The sequence below is a fragment of the Etheostoma cragini genome, chromosome 7 (assembly GCF_013103735.1).
Source record: "Etheostoma cragini isolate CJK2018 chromosome 7, CSU_Ecrag_1.0, whole genome shotgun sequence".
Lineage (NCBI taxonomy): Eukaryota > Metazoa > Chordata > Actinopteri > Perciformes > Percidae > Etheostoma > Etheostoma cragini.
Window position 1 is genome coordinate 9,732,664 of NC_048413.1, and position 27,431 is coordinate 9,760,094.

Consider the following 27,431-nt stretch of genomic DNA (forward strand, 5'->3'; position numbering starts at 1 on the left):
AAATGGCTTTGAAAAGTGCAATAGCAGCAGATTCCATGCCACTGTCACCCCTCTCTCTCCTACAAGTATCCAACACTCTTTCCTCTAATTATCCAGATTGGGTTTCCTCTGGATGAAGGCATGAGGGAGGAAAATGGAGTAACAGGGGGTCCTTTATTTGTCCTTATCAAAGCCTCGGGGAGCGACTGGGGAAGTCATTCATGCATCCATCACACTCCTGATTTCACAATTTAATCAATTCTGTAATGAAAGAGTACAGAGAGAGAGAGAGAGAGAGAGAGAGAAATTGATGGGGGGGTAATTGTGGGATGGTAGCCCTCACATTCTAACCCTGCTAAGCCAAAGCTAAGGGGTGTGTCGCTCTTTGTCTGCCACTACAATGGTTGCCTCATTTTCATTCTCCCTGCCTGGAGGAGGAGAGTGAACGGGGCGAGTCATCCCATTGTTACCTCCAGGGAGACTAGCACGTCTAATTTGCTATAAGCCTACACTATTAGACCATACTCCTTTCACACTGCAATAATTGGAAAAGTCATTTACTGCTTAACTTCCATTAACCAATGTTATTTTCACTAATGTGGAGGAAGTTCTTTTAATAATCTCACCTGCATCACTTCTAACTATCATTCAAAAGACACAAAAGCTCATTATCTCTCCATTTCGCTCTGTCACACTATCACATGGACCAATAAGCCAGATAAATCTGAAAACGCATCTGTTTGACCTTTCATCTTCTTTGTCCCCTCTGTAATTCGGAAAATGGCATTCATGCGTTTTGCAGATCGGTAAAACTGAGCTGTTCAAAGCAATGAAATAAGCCTGTCCGTACATGGCAGGGAGTTGTGTGGGAGTAAAGGTGCTGTACTAGAAACTGAAAACAAGTGGGCTGAGATTGCCTGCACGGACAGACCATTGCCAACTCCTCAAATACCGACGCTTTGTCACAGCCCTCAAAATCTGGTACCACACAAAGCACTAGAATTCACACACGGTCGGACCAGCTAAGCAGCGCAACCTACATGCCAATGTTTAGCAGGAACAGCGTTTGCCACCTTCGCCAACTAGTTTAGCATGTTAGCATACCAGCATTCGCTAATTGGCATTTAACACAAAAGATGACAAATCTAAATACTTACCTGACAATAGCACTGAATGAAAATTAGGAATCACCACTAACAGATAATTGTGAAAGGGACATGATTGTTCGTCACAAAATTTCATTGTAATCAATCCAGTACTTGTCAAAACAATTGCAACCTCATAGCGGCTCAGTGGATATAGACCGCTAATGTACACAACTTCAGAGAAAACCATTCAATACTTTTTAAGATATTTCAGTCTGGAGCAAAGTGGTGGACCGACCACCAACAGACTGACATTGTCATACCACTAGCGTAGAACATTAGGGTGGATGTGTATCGTTCTCACAAATATAAAAGGCTTAATGCACACTTAAACACATAGCCGCAGGTGTGTCTGTTTACCCAGGGTCCATGCAATCCTCGCCAGCTAATGAATACAAGATGTTAGGAAGTTTCTGTTTTATCTTTAAGTTGGTAAGCATTTTTGAAAATCCCAACTTCAGACTTGGATACTCAACATCAATCCTGTGCTACCTTTTGAAGAGATACACTGCTCAACATCAAAGCCTGAGCAAAAGTCTGTGTTTTTTAAAGGCCACAGGAAAGCTTTTAATGCAGACACTTTGCTGACTTACAGCAAAACACACAGGATGTCTTTATCTTTGTGCGTGCACCAGAGTGCATTTGACAGATGGGGTGTGCATGTGATATGCAATGCCACCTAAAAACCTTTCTCATGGAGAGGCTCTGTCTCTTTAGAATTAAGTTAGAGTTCAGAGTTTGTTTGTGACCTGTTGGCCAATACCTGTGTTTCTTACATGTCTTTTAGGCTTTACTGTACTGTTGAAAGAACACACTTTTGTTTGTTCCTGTTGGGATTTGTGTTTGGAGATGCTATCCCGGTTTGTTGGGCTTTAGAGCCTTAAAAGGCCTTGGCTTTCAGCTCTTTAGGGGTTTGCTGTGACTTTGCTGTCTGCAAGTGACTGTTCTGCTGTCCTACTGCTCACTGAACCAGTTCTCTATACCAGCAGCACACTACAGCGCACCTAATTGGCACTCTCATGACAGGCCTCTCTGTTTGTGTGTGTGTTTGTGTGTGTGTGTGTTTGTTTCTTTTTTTGTGTATAACATGCATGAGCCAGATAGGAATACTTTTTGCTCAATCTGTTTTTGTGTGAGTTTGTTTTGTTTTCACATGTTGCATTTGTCATATGTATATACATCGGGCAGTGATGGCCTAAAGGTTAAAGACCTGAGATGGTGACCGGAAGGTTCACTCCCTCAGACCGGCAGGATAAATGTAACTGTGTGATTGTGATCAGGGTGTCCTGTAAAAGAGAGCATTGCTCTTTGTAAAACTCCCCCTTGAACAAATAAAGGATGAATATATTTGTGTGTTTATGTGTGTGTGTATATATATATATATATATATATATATTTTTTTTTTTTATATTAGACTTTATGGTCATAGTGGTCATAGTGTAGCCTAGCAAGGTATTTATTTTGCATTGTTTTTTTTTTCAGTGCTCAGACCTTACAGTAAAAATTATAAAGTCATTCATCTAAAATAGACAGACAGTGCTTTACAGAGCCACTCTACCAATTGTTTAAAGCTCTCCAGAAGATATCATGCAAAAATTTTTGCAATTGAAGGTTTCAGTAACCAAATGCAGACCCATTTTAGGAAATGTTTGCACCCCTCTCTGGCAAGAACAGTAACATGCGGTCAATGTTGAAACCACTGTGAGCCACATCTTACAGATGGGCTGTCCTATGTCATGTGCTTCAGTAAAATGGACTATGTAAAAACAAAATAGTCATGAACATCAAGGCTGTTAAAGAAAAGTTAGTTGAGGTCATCATTTCTTTTCTTTTTTTTAAACTTTTTATTGGTTTTCTTTTAGTAACATAAACATATGTGCCACCTGGGCACAGAACATACAACATAACACAACGTGACGGGCAGGATTTGTGCCTTAAGTAGAACAGCAGTTACCATACGTACAGCATACATAAAAAAATATAAAGATGCTGTTTGAAGATAGGGAAAAACAGTTCTTGATAAATAATTCAACATAACAATAGTAGGATTTGAGAAATAAGTAAATTAGCAGTTAAAGAATAAGCACATCATAATTAAATTATAAAGATACTGCATTAAAATAGGTAAAAGACATTTCTTATTAAAAGAATTCAACCTTATTTTTGCAATTTATATGAAATCAGGTCTTAAAAATGACACATAGCTCAGCCATTTTGACCAGTTCTCTTCAAAAATATCAGCTTGGTTCCGTACTTTGAAAGTTACTCTCTCCATAATACTATTTATATCATAAATTGTATCAATCCACCCATTTATTAATGGTTTGTCTTTCTTCAGCCATTTTCTGGTCAAAGCCTTTTTGCACCCCACTAACACATTCAAAAGGTATTTGTCTCACTTTGTATATTTAAATCCATCCAGATCAGAAAGGTACATGACTTTGAAATTTAGAACCATTTTCTTTTTAAAAACAGCCCCTTCCAAAAACAACTTCCCTCCAAAAAGGAACCACAGAGGGACAGCTCCAAAAAATATGAAAATAATTTGCCAAAGTATTCCCACAGGAGCTCCAACAGGCAGTCTGATTTGAGTAGTAGGCCTTTTGTGCCGGAGAAAGAAAGAATCCTGTCACATTTTTCCATCTGAATTCCCTCCAAGAGGGGGAGCTTGTCACTGACCACTGCTGTTTTAAAGTCTTGTCCCATTCCTCTTGTGAGACTGTAAATCCTCGCTCTGCTTCCCATCCCTCCCTGGGGCAACATTCCTTGGGAACTTCTTCTTTGCAAAATCCCTGATCTGCAAACATCTAAAATGATCCTGGTTCTGTACTCCAAGTCTTTCTTTAAAAAACGTTATCCTGTTCTGGGAGTGTGCAGTATGTTGTAAGTCCATTGTCTGTCAATTTTTGAACCTTGTGTCATAGGTATTCGGTACTAAATCCGGTTCATATGCAAACCATTTCAGTTTTTCTCTTCCATTGATACTTTTTAATTATTTCACCCCATGTTAAAGAGCCAATTATCCATGGATTGTTGGGGTCCGATTGTCAATGAAGGATCTCTAACCAAACTATCAACTGGTATTCCCTTTCCCATTGACATTTCTACTTCTTTCCATTTTGAGCTATAATTTGGAGTACACCATCCCACTAGTGGCCGAGTTTGGACTGCTCTATAATAATTTCTCAAACGGGAGGGCTATTTTTATACTTAATTCTTGGCCTCTTCCCTGCCCAAATAAATCTGAAAAGGTTTTTATCCCACTGTAAAAAGAAGTATTTTATAGAATTCTTGTCCCAGTCTAGATGGTACCTGGAGCAAAGACGTTGAGTCGGATGAAATGAAAACTAAGAACCTGTTTTATATCCTGAGTAGGACCCATACTCATCTAAAATAGACATCAACGCTGGCAGAGATTCTATTGGGTTCCAAAGGCTAACAAGCACGTCATCTGCGAACATGGCCAGCTTTTGTTCACCTTCTGCCATATTGATACCTGTGATATTGTTGTTCTGTCTAATGCATTGTGCCATTGGCTCAGTAATAATTGCAACTAGATTTGGACTCTGGGGGCAGCCCTGTTTTGTTGATCTCTTGAGCAAAAACGAGTCTGAGAGCTCTCTGTTAATTTTTAGCTTTGCTGATGGTTTATCGTGAAAGGCTTTTAAAGTAATAATAATTACTAGATTAAAATTAAATTTCTCCATAGCATGAATACAAATTTCCATCTGACCGAGTCAAACGCCTCTAAACCGCATCTAAACTGACCAACATGTCCTGTATTTTATTTGATTTATATGTCTGATAATTTGTAGAGATCTTCGAATATTATCATGCGTCTGGTGCACAAGAACAAAACCGGTTTGATCCATATTGATTATTCGGGGTAAAGTTTTCTCAAGTCTTTTTTGAAGTAAATAGTTTATAGTCCCAATTAAGCCCACTAATTGGTCAGTAGTTGGCGCAGTCTAATTTGTCCTTACTTACCTTAGGTATAACTGATATAATGATTCTTTCCATGACGCAGGTTTTCCCCTTTAGTCAGGACCCAGTTGAATGTTTTTAATAAAGTAGGAGTCTAAACCTCCTTCAGTTTCTTCTTCTTCATTCTGAGCTGAAAACATCTGCGCCTGGGGATTTAGAACTTTGAGTCTTGAGATAGCTGAGTCAATTTCTTCCTCTGAAAATTGGGAGGCTAAAAGTGTATTTTCTTCTTTTGGTAGATGTAGGGATTCGAGTAGTGACTCCAGTCTTTGGTCTGTATTGACTTGAGGTTGTGAATGTAATTTTTCATATGTTTTAAAACATTCTTATCTAAAACACCCTATCTCCAAATATCAATTAGTCCTAATTCTAATAGTAGTAGGTTCATTTTCTTTATTTTTAGGGGGCGAGATATTCTTTCCCCTGTTGAGTCAAGGTTTTGGTTAAGCGTAGTATTAAAGTCACCAGCACATATTAAAGTCCCGTGTGTTTCAGTTGCTGTCCTTTTCAAATACTTATATCTATGTTTTCTCTTTTTAGTTTAAGAATGGTTTTGCTCTGTTTGACTGGGCTACGAAGCCCATTCACATTTAGAGACACTACTTTCATTTTCTGGACCCTGTATGTACCAGTTTATGTCTAGAAAGATATGATGCTATATCCACACAACACACAAAGAAAAACCTTCCCCTGTTCTGACCAAGAACAAGCATTTACACTAATCATGACAAAGACAATACACGTGAAAACTTCCTGTAGCAGAGGAACCTTTTGTCCCTCTAAAGCTCCTGTGGGTGGGTGGGGGGGGTGGGGGGGATCCTGGATGGTTGGGACCCTCCTTAGTGGTAAAGTGGCTAACCTGCTGGTGCGCTTCATGTCCACTAATGAGTCCAACATTACTATTCCGTTCAGTCGGTGATTTGCCGTAATTTCAATAGATTAAGTTTTAAGTAAAGAGGAACATTTCACCTCCCTTGTTTTGCGATCCACGCACATATTGTTCTGCGCCGTTTGTAGTGCTTTTAACATTGTGGTAATATCCTAAACTCTTGGAGCTTTTCTTTTACTTCCTTCTCTATTTGTTTTCTTCCGTCGCCCGCTTGTTGCTAGGGAACGCCTTCAGTAACATCTCTTCTAAGTTGGAAGTCGGGTCCTCTGCGACGGCTGGGCACCTCCCACCCCCCGCAACAAAAACCAATGCCTTTTTCTTTCAGCACTTTTTTAATTTGTCCGTTGGCTCCGTTGTCCGTTTTTCCATCACTTTGTTGTTGGCTTTCAATTGTTCAAATTGAAAAATTATTTAAAATTGAATTATTTAATTGTTGTTATAGGTTTCAAGTTTGGGGTATTTTTTGATACCTGAAACGGAGCAATGCGTCAGTCTCGTGCATGGCTCCCAGAAGTCCCTGAGGTCATCATTTCAAATGTATCCTCGTATCCATTTATTTCTAGAGGACTGTGGAAATAAAAAAACTCGACCTCCGATATAACTTTCTGAATGCACAAGGATCTGAAGTACCAAGACTGGTGTATCATTTCTGTAGAAATTGCTTCTCACACACAATGCAGAAAGATCATTACAGCAGTGCATTTGGTAATTGCAGTTCTCTCTACATGTTAAACCGCAGATTATCTTCAATTGTACCTGTACTTCAAAAGCATCCAAGAACATGAAAGATCAATTAAAATACTGAACTGGTACGTAATGGCTGTAGCTATGCACCGGCTCACTATAGAAAAAGAAAAGAAACACCTGATGTCATGTATGCATCTGTCAGGTAGCCTGCACATTAAGGTACTGGTAATCAAATTTAAAATGCACTGTAGAAATGTAGCAAAGAGCAAAGCAGCTATTTTCTTCGAATTGTGGACCAAAGTAAAATACAAAATACACCAATACATCATGTTTCAAATTTTCTCTTGCACTGGTTTTGACACGGAGCTGATGGTTTCATGACTGCTGTTTTGTCAGTGAGATGGGCTGTTTTTTGAATATGATTGATTGATGAATGGGTTTGAAATGAACGTTTTCTGAGATAATCAATCTGGCTGGCACACATTCACCTCCTCTTCCATCACTCATACAGTAATCTCTCCATTCTATCTCCTTGCTTGGTCTAGATTACAAACAAACCATCTCCTTCAGTGTTCTTGTGTCTGAAACAGTACCAGGTTAGTTCTAACTTTGAAATATTCTTGTTTTATTTCCTTTCTTTCCCGTATCGTCAAAGACCTGCAAACACAGCGAGTATGCTGGCATAGACAGTGTCTGTGAAAAGATAACGTTCTTTCGAATGGAGCATACTGGAGCCCTAAGCCTCTCCATGTTCCTCCCCTTTGTTTACATATAGCGCCTTCTCTTCTAATCTGCCATGGTGAGAGTTGCGTGGGCTGAAAGGCAAACAAGTGCCATGGTAATATACTAAGGAACACTCTGGTTTCACACAAAGCAGATAGGCCCATCATTTCCAGAGTCTGAACTGAAACAACTTAAAAAATAGAGCCAGCCAAGAAAAGCCAGAATAACTTAGAGTATCTCAGGTTATGGGAGGGGCCAAGCAGGTGGGAACTGGGTTTTAGATGTTTTCGAGAAAATATAAAGCAAAGGAAAATCAACAAATTGTGCCTTATAAGAGATTATGCTTTTTTTACTGCAGAATGCCGGATTGAACCTGCTTCCCCTCTGCTGCTGTTAGTTACCGCGAAGCCGGCCATGTGAAAACCAAATAATAAGTCTCCTTAAAGCCCTGTTTGGGGTCTCCACCAACTCCTGACAGAAATATGTCTTTTTAGCTGGTAAATGCTCCCCTTTGTTCACCAGCTGGTCATTACGTGTCTGTCATTTGGTCCTGGGCAAGTATATATCATATTTTTTTCACTTTATACAGCTGCCTGCTGCTTTAAGCAATGATGCCGGTAAGGTAGTAAAAGTGAACCCAAACAGTAAAGTTACGTTCTGAAATCCAAAACAATAAGCTGAAAAAAAAATCTCCATGGAGTTGAGGTGAACTGCAGATGCGGGTGATAATTCCCTGTGTTTTAGTTTACTCTATTAGTAGGTTTGTCACACTCAATACGCGCAATTTGGATTCATTTCATTTTAAGATATATAATTCTATTATTAAAATATGTATATTTACAACCAGCAGTGCAGTCATATATCTAAGTAGTAGTAGTTTGATGCATTTTAAAGTGTTAGTTAACATGCATTTTTAAGTGAGAATTAATTCCTCGGCTCCCCAGTAACGGTGGTGGTAGAACAGCGCTTCTGTGTTATTCATTCCCCTCTCTTCATCTCCTCTTCTCTGTTTTCCCCAAAGACCCGGTGCCATGATAATTTCTCATTTGATTCAGTTTTGCCTGGCAGAAGGGAGCTAAGCTCACTGATAAAATCTCCTTAAGAACCAGACAAGTTGTCAGTAATGAAGGGAATTGCTTTGATCCGTCTACAAATAGGTCATTTAGACAGTGTCTGGTTTCTGATGCTGGTCTGGTTTCTGATGCTGGATGATACAGTCATGTCTCTCTCTCTCTCTCTCTCTTTCTCGCTGCCTCTCTCTCTCACTCTCATTATCAATCTCTTTCGTTTGAGCGCTTCTTCTCCACTCTATTTTCATATACACAGATACGCACTATCAAGACAATAGTAGAAAATTTACAAGAAACAAGAAAAAATACAGAAAAATCAAAAACTGAAAAACAGATTTTTAGTATAATAGTCACTCTTAAAAATGAATTTGTTATTAATTACCCAATGGAGAGATTTTATGTGCATGTGGAAGTGTGACTGTGTGGTATTTTGTGAGGTGGGGGTGTAGAGAGAGAGTTTCCATCTTTTAATTAAAGGAAATAAAAAGTACTACAGTTATGAGAAGCTCTTTTTGCTCATCTCATGATTGGCTTTTTCAACACATTCCCCCCCCCCCCCCTTTCTGAAGCTAAAATGGCAGTGATGGCAGAGTGATAGCGAGAGCTGCTCACCATCAAAATTACATCCTGCCTGACACAACATTCAGTGATAATAGGAAGAGAATGATAACGTTCAACAACAGCTAGCTAAAATCCAAAATTGGTACTGTTAATGTACAACCATGCATCTATGAATGGGATTTATGACATACATTATTAATTATCAGTCAGAAACAACACAATTTTTCACACTTTAATGTGCATATGTAATACCCACGCACAAATGTGGATTCTGATTCTGGCGCCATCCCTCAACAGTTTTACGTGAACGTTGTGGGAGGGTGAGCTAATTGGCTAGAATGGCTTGGCTAGAAACAACCCCCCCCAGGATGATTTGGGAAACAGGTGGGATAACAGGGGGGGCGGGGAAAACCCAAATGGAATTATGGAGAGCTATCACTTCCTAACTGGTGAGGATTTATACTCCACTGCCAAGGCCAACGGATTAAAGTAATTTCATTTTTCATGCATGGCTTCTGTCCCCATGGAGACCTGAAGCGCAGAAAGAAAGAGAGAGTGATGAGAGACCAGCGCAGGGGAGAGATGAGAGGGACGGGGTGGAGTGGAGTGGAGAGTAGAGAAAAGGAGTTGGAAAGGAGAAGGGAAGGCAGAGAAAAGGAGAGGGGAGGAGAAAAAGGGGATGAATGAGAGAGGCAGACAGTTTGGCAGTGGGATGTGTATTAATTGCTTGTATTTTCTAATGTGACAAGAAAGGTAGATAGAGTCAGTGTGCTGCAGCAGTCTCTTTGCTTTTCCTATAGAGGAGGGTAATGGCGGTACACTGAGAGTTTAACTGAGCTGCTGGGTGGGTATTTGTTAGTTTGTTGGATCTTTAACGAGTAGAGTTTCTTTGTAGTAATTGCAGTTGATGCCTGCAGTTTATCATCTCTGTCAGCAGTAATTCGCTGAGATATGTGTAGAGCACGCTGACGTTCTCCTCCCCATATTCCCCAAAGAAAACACACGCATATAGACATGTACAAATAGCATTAGTGGGATGTTATGACACCTCATCTTGCATTCTTACAGGGAAGGTATTTATAACTGATCAGATTTGTTTGATTAGAAAGACACACCATACCACACAACCATATCTTTCTAATGGTGAGTTGATGATAATGTTGAGGCTGATGAAGCGGAGGAAAATAGTAATAATGGCATTGTCGTTGAGGGTGACAGGTTTTTATTCCACCAGTAGGAAGAGTCAGGATGACACCTGTCTTATACTGTATGTCCGTTTCCTGTCCTTGTTAGTTGCTCCAGCTATTTTCTCAGCAGGGCAGAATTCCTAGTGTGTCAAAAGTGTGGCTAAATTGGTTCCCCGAGTGGTGAAAGATGGAGACAACTTTGGACATTCTTACTCTTGTGATGCACTCAGGCTCTCCACTGAAATAGTCATTGATTAGAAGAAAAAAGTTGGCCATTCCTCTGTCTGTATATGTGGATGTTTTACTGCGTGAGTGTGTGTGTGTGTGTGTGTGTGTGTGTGTGTGTGTGTGTGTGTGTGTGTGTGTGTGAGTGTGTGTACGGTGTGTACCTGCATACTGGAGTAAGTATGATTGAGTCACCGCTGATGTTGTTCACGGGTTGTCATGTAGTTGCATGGACAGAAATGGGATGCTTGTAGGTTTGGATTCTATTTGGGCATTAAATTGAAAAACTTCTCCAAATGAGTTCCAATTAGACACCATTCCAGTCCAAATCACAAGCCTAGCAGTGCACTTAATGCAGCTATTAGCCGCCTATCTGGAAAGAAAAGCTGAATCAACGTAAGAAGGCCAATTTCTTAATGAATATTCTGCTTCCTACACAATTATTTAAGAATTCTCTTCACGCGTGCACCCCTGGATTTGAGACTATTATTTTCTTTTGGCCAATTTTTGCCTCCTCTTAATTAGTTTATAGTAATGTTGCATGTTGTTGCTTTCCTAATTACACAACAATTACAACCTCACTTTCTAATTTAATCGTATTTTGGTTAAACACATGTCTGTTTTCCAAGCTTGGCTCCCGCAAACCTTAATAAATCACTACCTGACTGACAGTTAACAGTAAATAAATGTTGATATCATATTTCCCTTCCCAAAATATTGCATTTAAATTTCTCTTTTGAAGCTGTCCAATTCTGCCAAACAGAATGCATAGCGCTCCGTACAGCAGCACTAATGGAAACTTTGAGTGCGTGGTAGCTAGAAATGCCAGACTTTGATGAATGTATGTTTATATGTGTGTGTGTGTGTGTGTGCGAGGATGCGTGCCCTGTGCATTTGTGCGTTTGTGTGCCAGTGCATGTGTATGCTTCCAGTGAAGAATATGCAATATTGGATTTCTGAGGTTGTGAAGGTACAAAATTATTATATTATTATTATAATTATTATCATTGAATAATAAATGCCCCACAGGGCAAAAATTGCACCAATAGGTGTAGGTCGGCTGGGATAACTGTGTGTTTGATTTAGTTTACTCAGTGCAAGAGAGGAATAAAGTCTTGGTGAAACACAGTACGATACTTTGAATAAACACTTGATTGATTGATTGATTGATTGATTGATTGATTGATTGACTAACTGTTCCTCTCTGGTTATTGTGATGCAGATTCGTTCAGACCAGGACAAGGACATCTCAATCCGATACAGCATCACTGGGGTGGGAGCGGATCAACCCCCCAACGAGGTGTTCAATATCGACCCTGTGCTTGGAAAGATGTTTGTCACCAAGCCTCTTGATCGAGAACATCGCTCTTCTTACCATGTGAGTGTGTGTCACTCTCTCTCGCTCTCACACACCCATGCACGCACGCACGCACGCACGCACACACACACACAAACACACACATAAAAGGGTAGTGCTGATATATATATATATATATATATATATATATATATATATATATATATATATATATATATATATATATATATATATATATATATATATATATATATATACAATGAGGGAAATAAATCTATAAGCTATAGAAATCATTTTACTGAAATATGTTTGTGCCGTTCTGTGTGAACAGTGCAAAAACTAATAAAAGAAAACTAATAAAAAGTATCTATAAAGGACCTCTCATGTAGTAGTTTTGCAGTATTTACTTACCCTCACTTCCTGTATCAAATATGCATGAGCTAACAGGCAGTTGTTTTAAATTTGATTTATTCTTTCATTATATAACATATATTTGCTCAACATAGCAAATTATGAAAAAGAAATCTGCTAATAATTGAATTCAGTCCATTCAATAAACATTACATAAGAGTATTGCATTGCATTATTATATCAATCCTCAAATACAGTCCAACACATGAACTACAAACATTTCCTCAAAGAGTTGTTTTTATGTGTATTACTTTGATCACTGCGAAGAACAAAAAGATGTTTAGTGCACAATGATGATGGAATTAACTGTTTGCACGGTTTAACTCATTGTGGTAAGGCAGCGCTATGTGCAAAGCATCTGGATGCAGTGAAGCATAAGTAAGGGGGTGTTTCAATTAATAATTAATAATTAAGCTCTCTGCCCGCCACACCACATTCCCTTTGTCATACTTTAGCTTTTAAACAGCAATGCCAGTAACAGAGAGGAAAAATTGACTTAGTGAGTGGCAAGATGTAAAAATGTTGGGATATACTCTTATTTTACTTTTTTCTGAGAATGAGATGAAAGGTCAATGTCATTCTCATGTCTGTTCCCAAAAGAAGAAGTTCAACATTTTAGGAGATCTTCCTTTTTAGCTTTTTTTGCCAAGAGACAAATGATAAGATTGATATCACTCTCTGCTCTTTACATTAAATATGAAGCTACCATACACCCAGCAGAAGCGAGCTTAGCATAAAGACCGGAAGCAAGGGTTGATGCATAGGGTGCATCTCAGGTTCTTAAATAGAATCCCTGGCTCCTCCACTTGCCCACTTTCCAAGGAAGCATGGGAGAGACGCAAGAAAATCATGCGAGGAGAGGGAATCAATGAGGAAATTATGGCACGTCCATCTTTTTATACAGTCTATGATTGGAAGCAGGGGAAAACATCTAGCCTGGTTTTAAAATTCTGCCCACAAGTAAGTCAAATTCTTCCACATACAAGCAAAAATGTTAAAACAATAAATTGGGTAAGTTATTAGGAGGTGCTGGATTCCTATTGATACGATGAGGTTGCAAGGCAACTAACAAAAACGGCATTCAAGTCAGTGCATCCAACTTAGATTTAAATAGTGGTGCTGGTACACATAGTTTTTGAACGTTGGACAGAAGCAGGCTAGCTGTTGCTGTTTGCCCCTTCTTCCAATCATTATGCTGAGCTAAGCTTATCACCTACTGGCTCTAACTTTATATTTAATGCACAGTCATGAGTGGGGTCGATCTTTTCATCTAATACTCTAAAATAAAACAAGAAATGGAAAACGCAATGAGGTAACTGTTGTTGTGATTTAGCGCAATATCAATAAAATTTAATTGAATTGAGAGCAGAATTCCCTAAATGTTTAAATATTCCTTTTCCTCTAAAGCAGAAAAGCAACTGATCCCCTACACCTTTGCGGGTAGCATTCGAGGACTACAGTTGGAAAGCTAGAATAGCAAACAAACTGAACTGCTACCCAGCCTCTTTCCTAAGATTACAAATACATCCCTAAAGTTCACTGACTGTTTATGTCCAGGTTAACGGTGTCAACGCCTGTCCACATACTTTTGTGCTTTGCCTGCGTGTCAAGGCATGGAAATGTCAAACAGTCGAGCAAAGTGCATTTGAAATTTAGAAAAGTGCTAACTTGTCGTATTGTTACCTAAGCTAATATTTCCGCTAGTTTTAGTGCTGCTGTGGAAAGAGAGTCCCAAGGCTTTGATGTAGTGAGCAACCACAATGGGTTCATCACTTTCACTGTCTCTGTACCTGCCGCTATCCCTGTATTCAAATGGGAAACTAGACTTGATTTACAGTCCTGGTAAGCTGGCAATCCCAACCATTTAGTAGGAGCTGAGCAGATTTATACCCGAGAGAAACTCCAATCAATGATGTGCTAAGAAAGGCAGAGGCTGCTTAAGTCAAACTCCATGTTTGTTAAAGAGGAAAAGCATACGATACAACAAATGTCAGGGAGAAACCAGATGAGATAAGCACTTCAATTAAAGGCCTCTCACACTTGATGCTGTTGAGCAAATTACACTGTACTTTATGAAACATGAACATCATCAATCCAAGAATATATTTTTTTAAAAGGGATATTTTTCTTTACTGAGCAACATTATCCTGGAAAGCTAGAACTCACACAAAGTTAGAATTGGTCTTTATTCTCATTCTTCGGTTTACTTCATATTTCATGCCATATTTCAAGAACAGAACAAAGTTACGGTGTAGTTCCATTTATTTCAAAAGAATGAGCCGTCTTAAATTAGAAACCAGCCAGCAAACAATATGCATTATTTTGAGGAAATAAAGGTTGGAGCTTCTGGGACTGCTGTTATATCTATCCGGATGCTGCCTCTTTGCCGAATGCCGAGCTCTGCCTGGTACGGTCTGTTTTCTCCCCTGCCTTTCAAGATAATTACTTTAATGTGGACCCAGAATTACATTTTGCCTTCTTTAAACATAGCGGTAATCTCTGACTCTTGCTGTTATTGAATTAGGGTGTGGGTACATGCGGAATGGAGGGATGAGAGTGGGTAGAGATAAGGGGCCTGGCTCTTAGCCTGTTACAGCCCAGCGAGAGCCTATGTGCGATGGCAGCACACGGATATTGGGTGCTGGACACATCAGACAATGCAAGGGGAAATGTAAAAGTTAAATTAACCTCAGGGAGACCTGAAGATGCGAGTTGTGGTGGAGGTGCAAAGTGGAAACAGACGGTTGAGAGGAGAGGCTGGCCGTCGGTGGAGAGGATCTTCACCTGTCTGAGAAGGACCTATTTATTCTATTTCCTGCCACAATAAGCCTGGAGGCTGTTTTATTTATCTGGCTCTCATGCTCTCGCAGTGGCCAGGTAGCAGTTTTCCCATCAGGCATGCTCAGATGTAGTGAATACTTTTTCCTCAATTCTCCATACATGACAAGGAAAAAAAGAGTCTGCTCATGTTATAAGTTAACCTTTTTGTTCTCAATCTGTTTCTAACATGTTTCCTTCAGCGCTTCCCATTCTGCCACTTTATACTTTCCTCTTCCTTTAGCTGTCCTTTAGATTAATCTCCCAAACAAACATCAGAAGGATGAGGGGCCTAAAATTGATTGTTGACATTTTGACTGAATAAATATTTACCGGCATGTGTTAGGAGCAGGATGTAGATAGTATCTGAATTCAGATTTTTTTCCTTACCTCCCTTGTATGATATAAACCAAACATCCCCGGTGCTTTCAGCTGACAGGAATATTGCTGAATAAGTCATGTTCTGGGACATAAACATTCCCAGGTAAGGTGAAATGAATCCAAACAGCTTTAGTGAGAACCAAGGAGTTTATTTTGGAAATGCCTTTTCAGTATTTGACCTTCAAGTATAGCGTTAAAAAGACCAACCTCATGTATTTATTTAAACTCACCATTTCCCTGATAATTCAGTTTTTTTCTCTGCCCTCATTTTCATTGATTCAGTTCTGATTTTTCTCCTCCATACTTCAAATTAAAAAAAGCAGTCAAGACACATTTTAAAGTATGAATTGATTCCAATAATAACTCCATGTCCAAAGTTTGTGAGAAATCCTTGTTGGTGACTCATTTGATCTAAGCACAGCTAAGTTGAATTTTGGATGGGCTGACTGTGTTTGTGGAGTTAGAGGGAAGTGAAGAGATTTCACAACTCTCCTTCAAACAAAACCAGACAGAATGTTGGCCTGGGATCCAACACAGGGATCCTAAAACAGACACCTTGCTTTTACAACATAGCCAACAACCAATACAATAAGATGTTTCTTGTTTCATTTTGAGATGAAAAAAAGAACAACTTCTGAGGACTAAGTGTAAAAGAGATAAGAAGTCTGGAGAAAGTACATGATTGGAAAAGGCAATTTCTCTGCAAGAAAAATATCCAGAATTTCACTTCCGACCTCATATTCTGTTGTGCAAGTTTCTAAAGGCTTTTTGAAACTGTTATACTGTATGATTCAATAATGCAGATTGTATCAGCCTGTGTATTCATGAGCAGAGTGGAATGACAAATTCAGGAAGCCGTGCAGAGGTAGCTTTTTTATTTGGCCTTAGAGGTTCAATGAAAGTAGTCACCTTGAAGCAAAAGAAAACTTTCAGTTTGTTGGTGTTTTATTTGTGTTGCTTCTCCCTTTCTTTTGTCTATTCCTGTGAGTGGAGACAGTTGGGTGTACACTGAAAGAGTGATTTATAGAAGTGATATTCAAACATGCCAACAACTACTGAAATATGCAGTTTGAGTATTTACATCTCTAACCACACACATAAAAATACATCTCTAACCACGCAATAAAATTAAAATAAAGCGTGCACAGACTTTCACATAACTTAACTTAAGGGTGGTCCTCTAACCACAAGGTGGACGTTCAGAAATCGCTTTGTAAGGTAGAAATGTGCTATATAAATGCATTTCATTAAACTAGACTGAATAAAGTTGTAGTCACCAGAAATCAATATGTGTGACACTGATATATGTCAGCTGCAGGGTCTTTTTATTATAATAATAACATTTCAACTGTAAAAGTTGCAAAGACAAAAAGAGGATTTGGAAAAGTAAGAAAGGAGCTCCTCCTCAATGTTAGTACATGTTAGATAGGCCCTTTTTCCATGAGAAATATTTATCTTTATCTGTCAAAGACCTAATGTTTACCCTGAATAAATTTCCTCATAAAACCAATACAAGCACTCATCACATACTCATCATCCATTATTTATCAGTTCACTACTTCCTCCTCCCATAATGATTATAATCTAACCTCATCTCTTGTGTTTTTGTGTCTCCCAGCTGCGGGCCCATGCGGTAGACATGAATGGGAACCAGGTTGAGAACCCCATCGATCTGTACATCTTTGTCATCGACATGAATGACAACAGACCTGAGTTCAAAAACCAGGTGTACAATGGCTCTGTGGATGAAGGCTCTAAACCCGGTAATGAAGCATGGATGGATGGATTGATGGATGGATGGACAAAACAAGAAGTGCAGTATGAAGCAGGAGTAATTACAGGAGACAAGTGTTCATTTAAAAAGATTAAAGAAGTGTTTGGAGGGGTGAAGTGTTTGAATATGAGTTGAGAGAGGAAGAGTGATGAGCATATCAGGAGAGATTGGTGTCTTTAAAAGTATGACCCCACCATTGAATCTTTGATGCAACAGAGAATTTTCCATTCCCCTTGATTTAGCAGACCGACGAAGAAGCTGTCTCCTACAGTGGCTTTTCGTTTAGCCAGCTGCAGCAGCGGCCATAAACCACAGAGGGTGCTGAGGCTGAGGCGGAGATTGAGGATTAAATGTACCACGCTGTAGCACCAGTGGGTCATTTTATGTCTAACCTAAGAGCTGTGTGTGTGTGTGTGTGTGTGTGTGTGTGTGTGTGTGTGTGTGTGTGTGTGTGTGTGTGTGTGTGTGAGCCTGATGAGCCAAAGTTTATTGCACCAGCGGTGAGCTCAAGAGGTGTCCAGGTTCTCATTTCCTTTTCTCTCTGAATTTCTTTTCATTTTTTTTTTCTCCCTTCCCCTCAGCCTCGCCCCACACAGCAGACAAGTCTCTGTGGCATACATGACATTCAGCTGAACAATAATCATAAAAAAGGAGAGTTTTAGAGTTTAGAGCTCCAGTGGTTTCAATGGAAGGCCAATTACAGACTTGAATTAGTTTGCAAATTAAAGCGTCATTATGGGGAACCTAATCCTGTCAGGCACAACTTAGGACGCCCGTACAAAGGGTCCACATTAAACCCCCTAAGAGTGCAGCTTAATGAAATTACCCCGGCGATGTGTGACACATTGTGATTCTTCATCTACTTCTCTATCCCTCCATCTCTAAAAAAAAGGCAATGGGTAGAGTACTGAGAGTCCCTCCACTTGGAATCAAACCAAACATGGTGTCCTCTATTTCTCTTTTCCTCTCCCCCCCTCTGTTCCTGCCGACTTTTTTCCCCCTCGTCTCGCTGAGTGGCCTTTAGAGTGCTCCCTGTGGCCGAGTCATTGACAAATGTTGCTATGAGATGTAATGAAGTTTGAAATGGGAGCTGCGGTTACAATTATCCTCGGACAGGGGCTGTCACTGGCATGATATCACTATCTTTGGCAATTAGAGCCGGCTGCGAGAGAAGGAGAGCAAGAGGGAGAGAGAAAGATGGAGAGATTGGGTGACAGGCAGTGATCCCACAGAGTTATATGAGTGTGAGGAGGCAGCAAACAAGTGGTGCATTCATAGAAGAATAGTGGCTTTTTCTCTCCAACAGAACTGAGTCCGCATATACTATAGTATGTCTGTGCTAACTTTGCTTGTAGTCGGAGTGATTATCATTTATAGAGCAGGTTTTAAACTATTGAATTAATGTAGGCAATGATTATCAAACATCTGGGCATTTTATTATCTTAGTTGTATCATAACAACGTGATTAGCAATACCTGTCATCAAAATGTACTTGTAGGACAAGAGCCTTCCATTTTAGTTACGAAGAAATAGTTATACAGTCAACATTATATAGTCATTGCAGCCTGTTCAATCTATCCGCTAAATGAATAAATGTGATTTGGCCATAAAATGTATTATAGAATTACATCGGCACTTATCAGTGCTTGTTTTTGGAGTCTTTGTTATTCATAGAACAGGTGTGCAAAATTTCTTTGCGGACATACTTTAATTCTGTAAATATCAATTAACATAACGTTAGGGAGCATCCAGGTTGTTTATCAGCTCTAGCTATGTACACGTGAATATCAGTGGGATTATTACCAATACAAAATCATTCAGTGTGATTATTACCAATGTAAATGTTAGCACAACAGAGTAAGTGCAATAAATACACCAGCACTTTTTTGCGTTTCGCACTGTAATTTCTACTGTTATTATTTAAGATATTGTATTGTTTGTATAGTCATATGTGTCCGTTTGGCTGCTTGGACGTATATGTTGACAAATATTATTCACACCATCAGGAACGTATGTGATGCACGTGTCAGCGTTTGACGGTGACGACAACACCACAGCCAATGGAATGGTGCGCTATCGAATCCTGTCCCAGATGCCTCACAGCCCCATCCCAAACATGTTCACCATCAACAGCGAGACTGGAGACATTGTGACTGTGGCACCTGGTCTCGATCGAGAGGTTGGTCTTCTCTTTCCCAAAGCATTTACAATTCACGTTTAATGTTTTACAGAGATAAGATCATGCAAATCTGTGAACAAATGAGAAGTATCCACACAGTCTGAATGAACTATAGCTGGCCAAAGGATACACCTTTATCTTTGTTTATATAGACCTTAGTTCCCAACAGCATTGTTTACTGTGATGCCACTCTGAGATGCGACTTTCAAATGACAAATGTTGTCTGGCCACACACACACACACACACACACACACACACACACACACACACACACACATACATCTTGCGTTTTTACAGTAAATTGCCTTCTTCTGCGGTCACCTTGTTCTTGGAGGTATAAAGTTGTGACAAGATCCAAATGTGTTTATTGTCACGACATAGATGTGCCAGTGACAACTCTGCAAAAAAATCTCCAAGACAGATCATCCTCCCAAACTGTCACCAGTGACAGACCTATTAACAACGCATCATGCTGCAGTGGGCTGCTCCCGTTGTGTTGTGTTGTGTTGTGTGTGTGTGTGTGTGTGTGTGTGTGTGTGTGTGTGTGTGTGTGTGTGTGTATGTGTGTGTGTTTGTCTCTGTGTATGTGTGGTAAATATAAAGTGGAAATATACAAGATAGAATGCCCTTGACACCTGTCAGACAAACACAAAAGCCCATATAATCACATCTACACTCGATAAAACACAGGCAATTGAGGGGGGGAGAGAAAACCGAAGGGAGCAATTGAACAAAACAGAGCTGGGCAGACGGGGTATTACAATAAGTTGGGAGGAAGTGAGTGTGAATTTGGCAATGAAATAGGATGATGGAGACAGAAGCAGGATGAGACGTGTGGGTGCCAGATGGAGTGGGAGAGAGGTATGAGTAGAACATGGAGTCAAAATGTCCGTTTTTTTCAGTTACTGATAATCCATCCAGTCTAATGTAGGATTAAACTCCTACCCTCACTACACACACACATTCATGTTTGTACAACTATACTTGTGAAGAGCAATACAGACATAATTCATCCCAAGAACTTAACTTTTACTAACCTATATTTACCCAAGGGCTCTAAGTGATACTACACTAAGTGCTGTCTTTTTCAGGAACACCCTGCTCCCCGTCACTGCATTACACACATTCACACCTGGAAGAAGCCCAGTACAACGTCAGTGTGATCTGTTGGCCACTGAGCATCTCCAGATTTGGGTTAAGGGCTTTGCTCAAAGGCACCTCACTGGGGATATGGAGGGAGGGGCAAGCACTGCCCGTTCCCTTTCACCAGCCAAATAAAGATCCTATTTACACTTGGCCTTAATATGCAATCAATCTCAGGATATTTTATCTGGATAAAGAGAAATAATTGTTCTGTAAGTCATTTTTAAAACAGTTAGTTAATTCATTGATCAACAGAACAATATGTGAGGATTATTTGCTTTTCTCTGTTTTACATTATGTCACTATACAGGGCATATCTTTAGGTTTTGGATTGTTGCTCAGACAAAACAAGTAATTTGAAGATATTGCCTAGGCTTTGAGAACTTGTGATGTCCTGTCCACATGTCGAAGTGTCCTTGGGCAAGACACTGGGAAGGCCAGCGTGGCAGCTCTATCGCCAGCTGTATGTGTGTGAGTGAATGGGTGAATGCGAGGCTAAAGTGCTGTCCATTAAGGAAGAAAAGCGCTATATAAGTGCAGTCCATGTACCATTAATTTCAGCAAAGGAACAATAAGTTGAGCTCAGCAGCATTGTTTCCCTTGACCTGGAATGTGCCATGTTTGTTGATATATCTGCCAGCCCTGCCTGTCTATATTTGATTCTAACTGATCACAATGAGGCAGGGACAAAAGATAATAAGCATGTTTTTTGTTTAATACTGAGTTTAAATCACGTGACACATCCAGATAACGTATCCACATTGCGTTGTGTAAATGAGGGGGAGAGAAGTCTGCTTCTCAAACCTTTAACCATCACAACTACATACATGCCTGACCCCATCACGGAAGCTAATCTTAGCCTAAAGCTAATTCTAACTTTAAGATCAAGGGCCTTATCTTGCACCCGGCGCAGCACGGTGCACATCCTGACACAAGTGTCTTTGCTATTTCAATACTGACACAGTTGTCAATTTCCCGTCCGGTGCCCACATTGTTTAAAGAGCAAATGCACCTTCGCGCATCTTTGCGCCCATGGGCGGGCTAGTCATACAGGAAGGTGTGTTCAGGTAAATTCTTGGCATATACTGTAGCTATCTTGAGACAGCGGGACATGATTTTTCTTGACCAACAAAAATCTGGTCTAAAGTCAATAACGCAGCGCACACACACATGGACTCGCAGCAGCACACACACATGGAAATACTACATCTGAAATATGTGAAGGTGCAAATCCGCCAACATACTTGCAATGAACCAAGGTACAAATGCGTCTGGCTATTAAAGGAAATGGCAATACTGATTGGTTTATGGCTTGGTACAGCCAAAACGTACCTATAAATTAATAAAGACACCCAGTACAACCCTTTTTACCAAGCTCCTGGCGCAAAAAAAAAATTTTCTGCCGTCAAGCTAGCAAAAAAGGATTGGGACACACCCTAAACGCACCTGCACCAGGCGGCTCCCAAGTCTTAGCAATCAAACAGCCCTTTAAATAAGTGCGGACCAGCCAAGATGTCTTCACTTTCCAAAATTGCCTTCACCCTCAAGGTCTAAATCTTAAATTCGTCCACACAAAACACAAAGACAGATGTAAAAGAGCACAATTTCACTCATACACACCATATGTGCACAGACAAGTACATGGATCTATCTCTTCACATTGTGTTGTCTCATAATTGTGCATACATTTTATGAAAGCATTAATGACTGCACACTTAAACACTGTTTATGTAGCATACAAAATACATGCTTCTGTTTTTCTGCAACTTTTCTTATAAAGCAGATAAGAAGTCTCAACGCTTGCAGGAAAAAATTGCAACTTACTGTATGTTCATAAACTTAACAGAAAGATGCTACACAGCCCACTGTGGTGCTTCCATGGTCCACTTTTAGTCAGCACTTTGGCCCTTGAAACTTTGAAAGTTTCTACATGTCCCTTTCTTTCTTGGGCTGGGGTGTTGGAGGTAATAGGTGCTACAAAAAAAACAACACACAAGCATCTATTTTTGGTAGTCCTTCTTTGAGCCTTGGCCGCATCCCCCGCTGTCTCTTATCCTCTTCTCTGTTCTTTACTTTTGAAATGATTTCTTCCTCTCCTCTATAAACTCCCACAATGATTCTCTTTTAAAGGTTTCCACTGGTCTGCTGTGGACTTTTAACAGCTTGTTGACAGTAACAGACCTCAGTCCTCTAGAGGAGGCTGGGTATGCTGCAGTGTTGTTGCAATGCTGAGAGGTTCAGGGAAGCTCTACATAATTACTCCCTTGTCTAATTAGTGAGAGTGTTGTGTACACGCTGTACACTGGCTGATGGAACAGCCAGGCAAGCGCTGCCTCTGAACAATATATGGAGAAAGAGGCATGTTGTGTGTGTGTGTGTGTGTGTGTGTGTGTGTGTGTGTGTACATACAGGTGTTAATGAGAGTGTGTACACAAGGTTGGAGTTCAGCATCTCATCTAGCATCAAGATGAGAGGAACTGAGGAGCTGTCTAATCCTCCTGATGTGGCGTCCTGGCCTAATTGGGATATTTACTCGGTAATTAGCAGGTGAAAGAGACACTGGGAATGTAATTGGGAATCTCACTGACGGGACACATTACCCAGACAGTCGGCTCCTGGGCTCCATCCTTCCTGCAGCCCATTAACTGCACCGTGGGACAGAAGAAGAGACAGAGGATGCTGGCAAAGAGAGGTAGTGAAGTACAAAAAAACAAATGAGAGAAACATATTTCAGCTTCCACTGAAGTGACAGTCATTTCAAAAGGGGAAATGGCATTCATCATTCCCTCATTTTATTGCTCCATAGATAGTCTATTAATCTTTCAGTTGGATCATTGTCTTCACATATGTCCATCTTTGGCACTGAACTTTTTTGATGACACACCCATGGGGAGGCTTCACAGTGCAGCCTTCAGACTGTGTGAAGTCTGGAAACGTTCTGCTGAGGAGGTTTCAACTCAGTCGAATAAAAGACTTCAACCTTGTGATTCTGTGTTTCAAATAAGACCATGGACAGCTCCTATAGAAGAGAACACAAGCTCAGCTTTTTCTTTCATCTGGGTGCCAACTCCATGGCTTTTGATGTAGACTGGAGGAAGAGAAAGCTTTTTGCTGATAAATAACTGCACAATCTATTTTTTTTCTGATTTCTTACAGGAAGTGTCCCAGTATACAATCATCGTGCAGGCCACGGACATGGAGGGCAACCTGAACTTTGGGCTTTCCAACACAGCCACTGCCATAATCACTGTCACCGACATCAACGACAACCCTCCCATGCTGACAGCCAAAACTGTGAGTTGCTACAAATAAGAGGGTTGGGGAAGGGGTTACAATTTGGAGGTGGACAGGCTTCTGGGTTTAAAGAAGAGGGTGGAAATGATAAGTATGTTGGAGTAAAAGAAATAGAAAAGGCTGGACAGTGACAGACATTAAAGAAGAGAGGGAAGGAGGAAGATATGGAAGAGAGAATGAAAAGGGAGGGAGGGATGGAATAAGGAAAGGAGGAAGGATGACTACCACACTATGTCCTTACAAATGGATAAGGACAGTGAAGGAGGGTCATGGAGTGCAAAAGGTATTTACTTTGTGAAGGATGTACGCGCGCACACACACACACACACACACACACACACACACACACACACACACACACACACACACACACACACACACACACACACACACACACAGTACAAACAAAAGTTTGGACACACCTTCTCTTTCAATGCGTTTCCTTTATTTTCATGACTATTTACATTGTAAATTATAACTGAAGGCATCACATATGGAATTATGTACTTAACAAAAAAGTGTGAAACAGCTGAAAACATGTCTTATATTCTAGTTTCTTCAAAGTAGCCACCCTTTGCTTTTTTGATAGTGCTGCAAACCCTTGGTGTTCTGTCAATGAGCTTCATGAGGTAGTCACCTGAAATGGCTTTCACTTCACAGGTGGTGATGTCTTGCCTTATTAATGTGGTTGGGACCACCAGTTGAGTTGTGCAGAAGGCAGTGTGCCCTATTGGACAACTGTTAGAATTCATATTATGGCAAGAACCAATCAGCTAAGTAAAAAGAAACGAGTAGCCATTATTACTTCAAGAAAGTAACAATGGCTACGTCAGTCAGTCCAGAGAATTGCAAAAATGTTGAATGTGTCCTCAAGTGCAGTCGCAAAAATAATCAAGTGCTACAACTGTGGGCGGCTGTGACTCAGTGGAAGAGCGGTTGCCTGCCAATCGGAAGGTTGGTGGTTCGATCCCCGCCCCTGCAGTCATTGTCGAAGTGTCCTTGGGCAAGACACTGAACCCTGAGTTGCCCCCGGTGCTGCGCATTGGAGTGTGAATGTGTGTGAGTGTTTATCTGATGAGCAGGTGGCACCTTGTATGGCAGCCCCGGCCACAGTGTATGAATGTGTGTTAATGGTGAATGTTTCCTGTAGATGTAAAAGCGCTTTGAGCAGTTGTTAAGACTGGAAAAGCGCTATATAAATACAGCACATTTACATTTACAACAAAACTTGCTCAGATGAGGACCGCCCCAGGAAAGGAAGACCAGGAGTCACCTCTGCTGCTAAGGATAAGTTAATCCGAGTCACCAGCCTCAGAAATCGCAAGTTAACAGCAGCTCAGATTAGAGACTAGGTGAATACCACACAGAGTTCTAGCAGCGGACACATTTCTAGAACAACTGTTAAGAGGAGACTGAGCGAGTCAGGCCTTCATGGTCAAATAACAACTAGGAAACCACTGCTAAGGACAGGCAACAAGCAGAAGAGATTTGATTGGGCCAAAAAACACAAGGAATGGACATTAGACCAGTGGATATCTGCGCTTTGGTTCCAACCCCCGTGTCTTTGTGCGACCCAGAAAAAGGTGACCAGATGGATTCTACATGCCTGGTTCCCACCGTGAAGCATGGAGGAGGAGGTGTAATGGTGTGGCAGTGCTTTGCTTTTGGCTTACACACAAGGAGAAAAGAAAACTAAAAACCTAAAGCCAGCAAATCGGTAATGATTGTTGTTGTAATAGTGATATTTAAAACGATGATTACATTATAGAAGGACTACATTATTACATTATTGAAGAGGATTATTGAGAGCGAGGTAAAAATGAAAAGTCCAAAGTATGCAGGTGGAACGGCTGAGGTGGCAGCAGTATTTCTCACTGGCTGCTGGAAAATTATTTTGAGCCATTATTTGCATGGTTTTAAATTAAATTCACAGAGTTACAGTTCCATTTTGATGTGGAAGAAACATGTATTTGTTTAGTGGTAAAGATGGTCATAAGTGGAGTTGGCATGTCTCCATGCCAGTTGCATGTTATGATGAAAATTCTTTTGAGGTGTCAGTTTTGCTTCAGGTGTCAGAATTATTCAGTATGCGTACTCTACTATCAGCGGTAATAGGGAGCACAGGCCTGTTGGGTAGATAAGGTGCTTAGCTCTGCAAATGCAGGGAAAGCGGCTGAGGCGGTATCAGCACTACGGTAAAGACTCGGCTCTTTGAGGTGGTAGCAGAAGAGTTAGCATTAGCATTTGCCCTGGGGGGCGTTAGGACCCTTATGATGATGAGTTAGTGCTGGCAGTAAGCATGTGTCAGCCATAGACATCATCAGAGAGCTGCTACATCACACACAGCAGGACATGTACAGAGAGGGGGCAGAAGGAAGAAGGAGATGTGAACAAAAAGAGAACAAAGAGGGAGGAGGAGTTGATGAGTGGACCACCATGTAAAGTCCAAGACGAAAAAATGGAAAAGGTGATGAGAGAATGATGGGGAGAGTAGAAAAAATTTAAGGATTATTTGGTCACAGGAGCTGTTTTCTACAGCGGCAGTGATAAAGCATAGATGTGTCCTGTTGTAAATCAAAGACCTTTCCTGACTCGGCATCCTCTTCTGATTTAGGATTCTCTATGCCGGCGTATTGATGATAGTGGCCAGTATTAAATTGATATTCTCTAACTGTATTCCACCATGTTTAATTGCATTTCCATCATCGCCACAGAGGGAAGTTAATACTATCGTGGGTATTGATGACAAACTTTAGTGGAGGTTTTGGAGCTACAGTGAGCAGAACACTTTTACCCACTCCCTTCATAAATCAACAATTTTAGTGTTGGGATGACATAAAAGCCATTTAGTTTAGAATACAGGCCATTATGCAAATATTTAGTATTTGCAATAAACCCCATAGATCTTTTAACGTGTCCCAGAAATATAAAGTTTGATATAAAGTTCTGGGGAATCTGTCTTTAATGTTGATGATTAAAATTTCATCCAGCTATCAGAGGCTGCCCTATTTTTCAAGGCAGCAGAGGGTGGTGCATGTGTACAGTTGTGAAGGCGTAGGGTGATTAGTCGATGTTGTGTACATCCTTTGCATTATGTCTGAGATGCGGAATGAGATAAAATAAAATAAAGTTATTTATCCCTTTTTTGTTTCCACATACAGTAGTGCAACGTTGATTGTATCTCACATGGAATAGGGTATTCTGTAGTTATGGGTAGAGAGACCTGCACCCATGGCCTACTTCCTTTACCAGCCTCACAAAGTTAATATGATGAAGTTCCCTGTCACTTCTCCTCTCACCTCTCTTTGCCTCCTTTAGTCTTTTCCCACTGCCAAAATAGTGACAGAAAGGTGAGAGTGTTGGCAAGAGGTGTTTTGTCAAGTGCTGGGAGAAAGCCAACTGCATTCTGTGCCAATCATAATCAAATTGTTTACACCTCCTTTCCTTTAGTCCAGCAGTTTGGGGGACAAGATGCAGTCTCTTAGAAAGAAAAACTTGATCAAAGAAAATCTCTGCTAAAAGTCACTACATACAGTGGGTACGGAAAGTATTCAGACCCCTTTAAATTTTTCACTCTTTGTTTCATGCAGCCATTTTCCAAAAATCAAAAAAGTTCATTTTATTTCTCAGTAATGTACACTCAGAACCCCATCTTGGACAGAA

The 27,431-nt window shown here is 40.4% G+C and overlaps 1 protein-coding gene across 1 annotated transcript in view; it reads left to right on the forward strand.

Annotated features, from left to right (window-relative positions):
• LOC117947855 (cadherin-4-like) overlaps nucleotides 1-27,431 on the forward strand; it is a 236,135-nt gene that overhangs the window by 182,724 nt on the left and 25,980 nt on the right. The window contains exons 6-9 of the mRNA XM_034877202.1: nucleotides 11,673-11,828; nucleotides 16,996-17,140; nucleotides 19,158-19,330; nucleotides 23,631-23,768. Coding sequence (XP_034733093.1) covers nucleotides 11,673-11,828; nucleotides 16,996-17,140; nucleotides 19,158-19,330; nucleotides 23,631-23,768 — 612 coding nt within the window. The remainder of the gene's footprint in view (nucleotides 1-11,672; nucleotides 11,829-16,995; nucleotides 17,141-19,157; nucleotides 19,331-23,630; nucleotides 23,769-27,431) is intronic.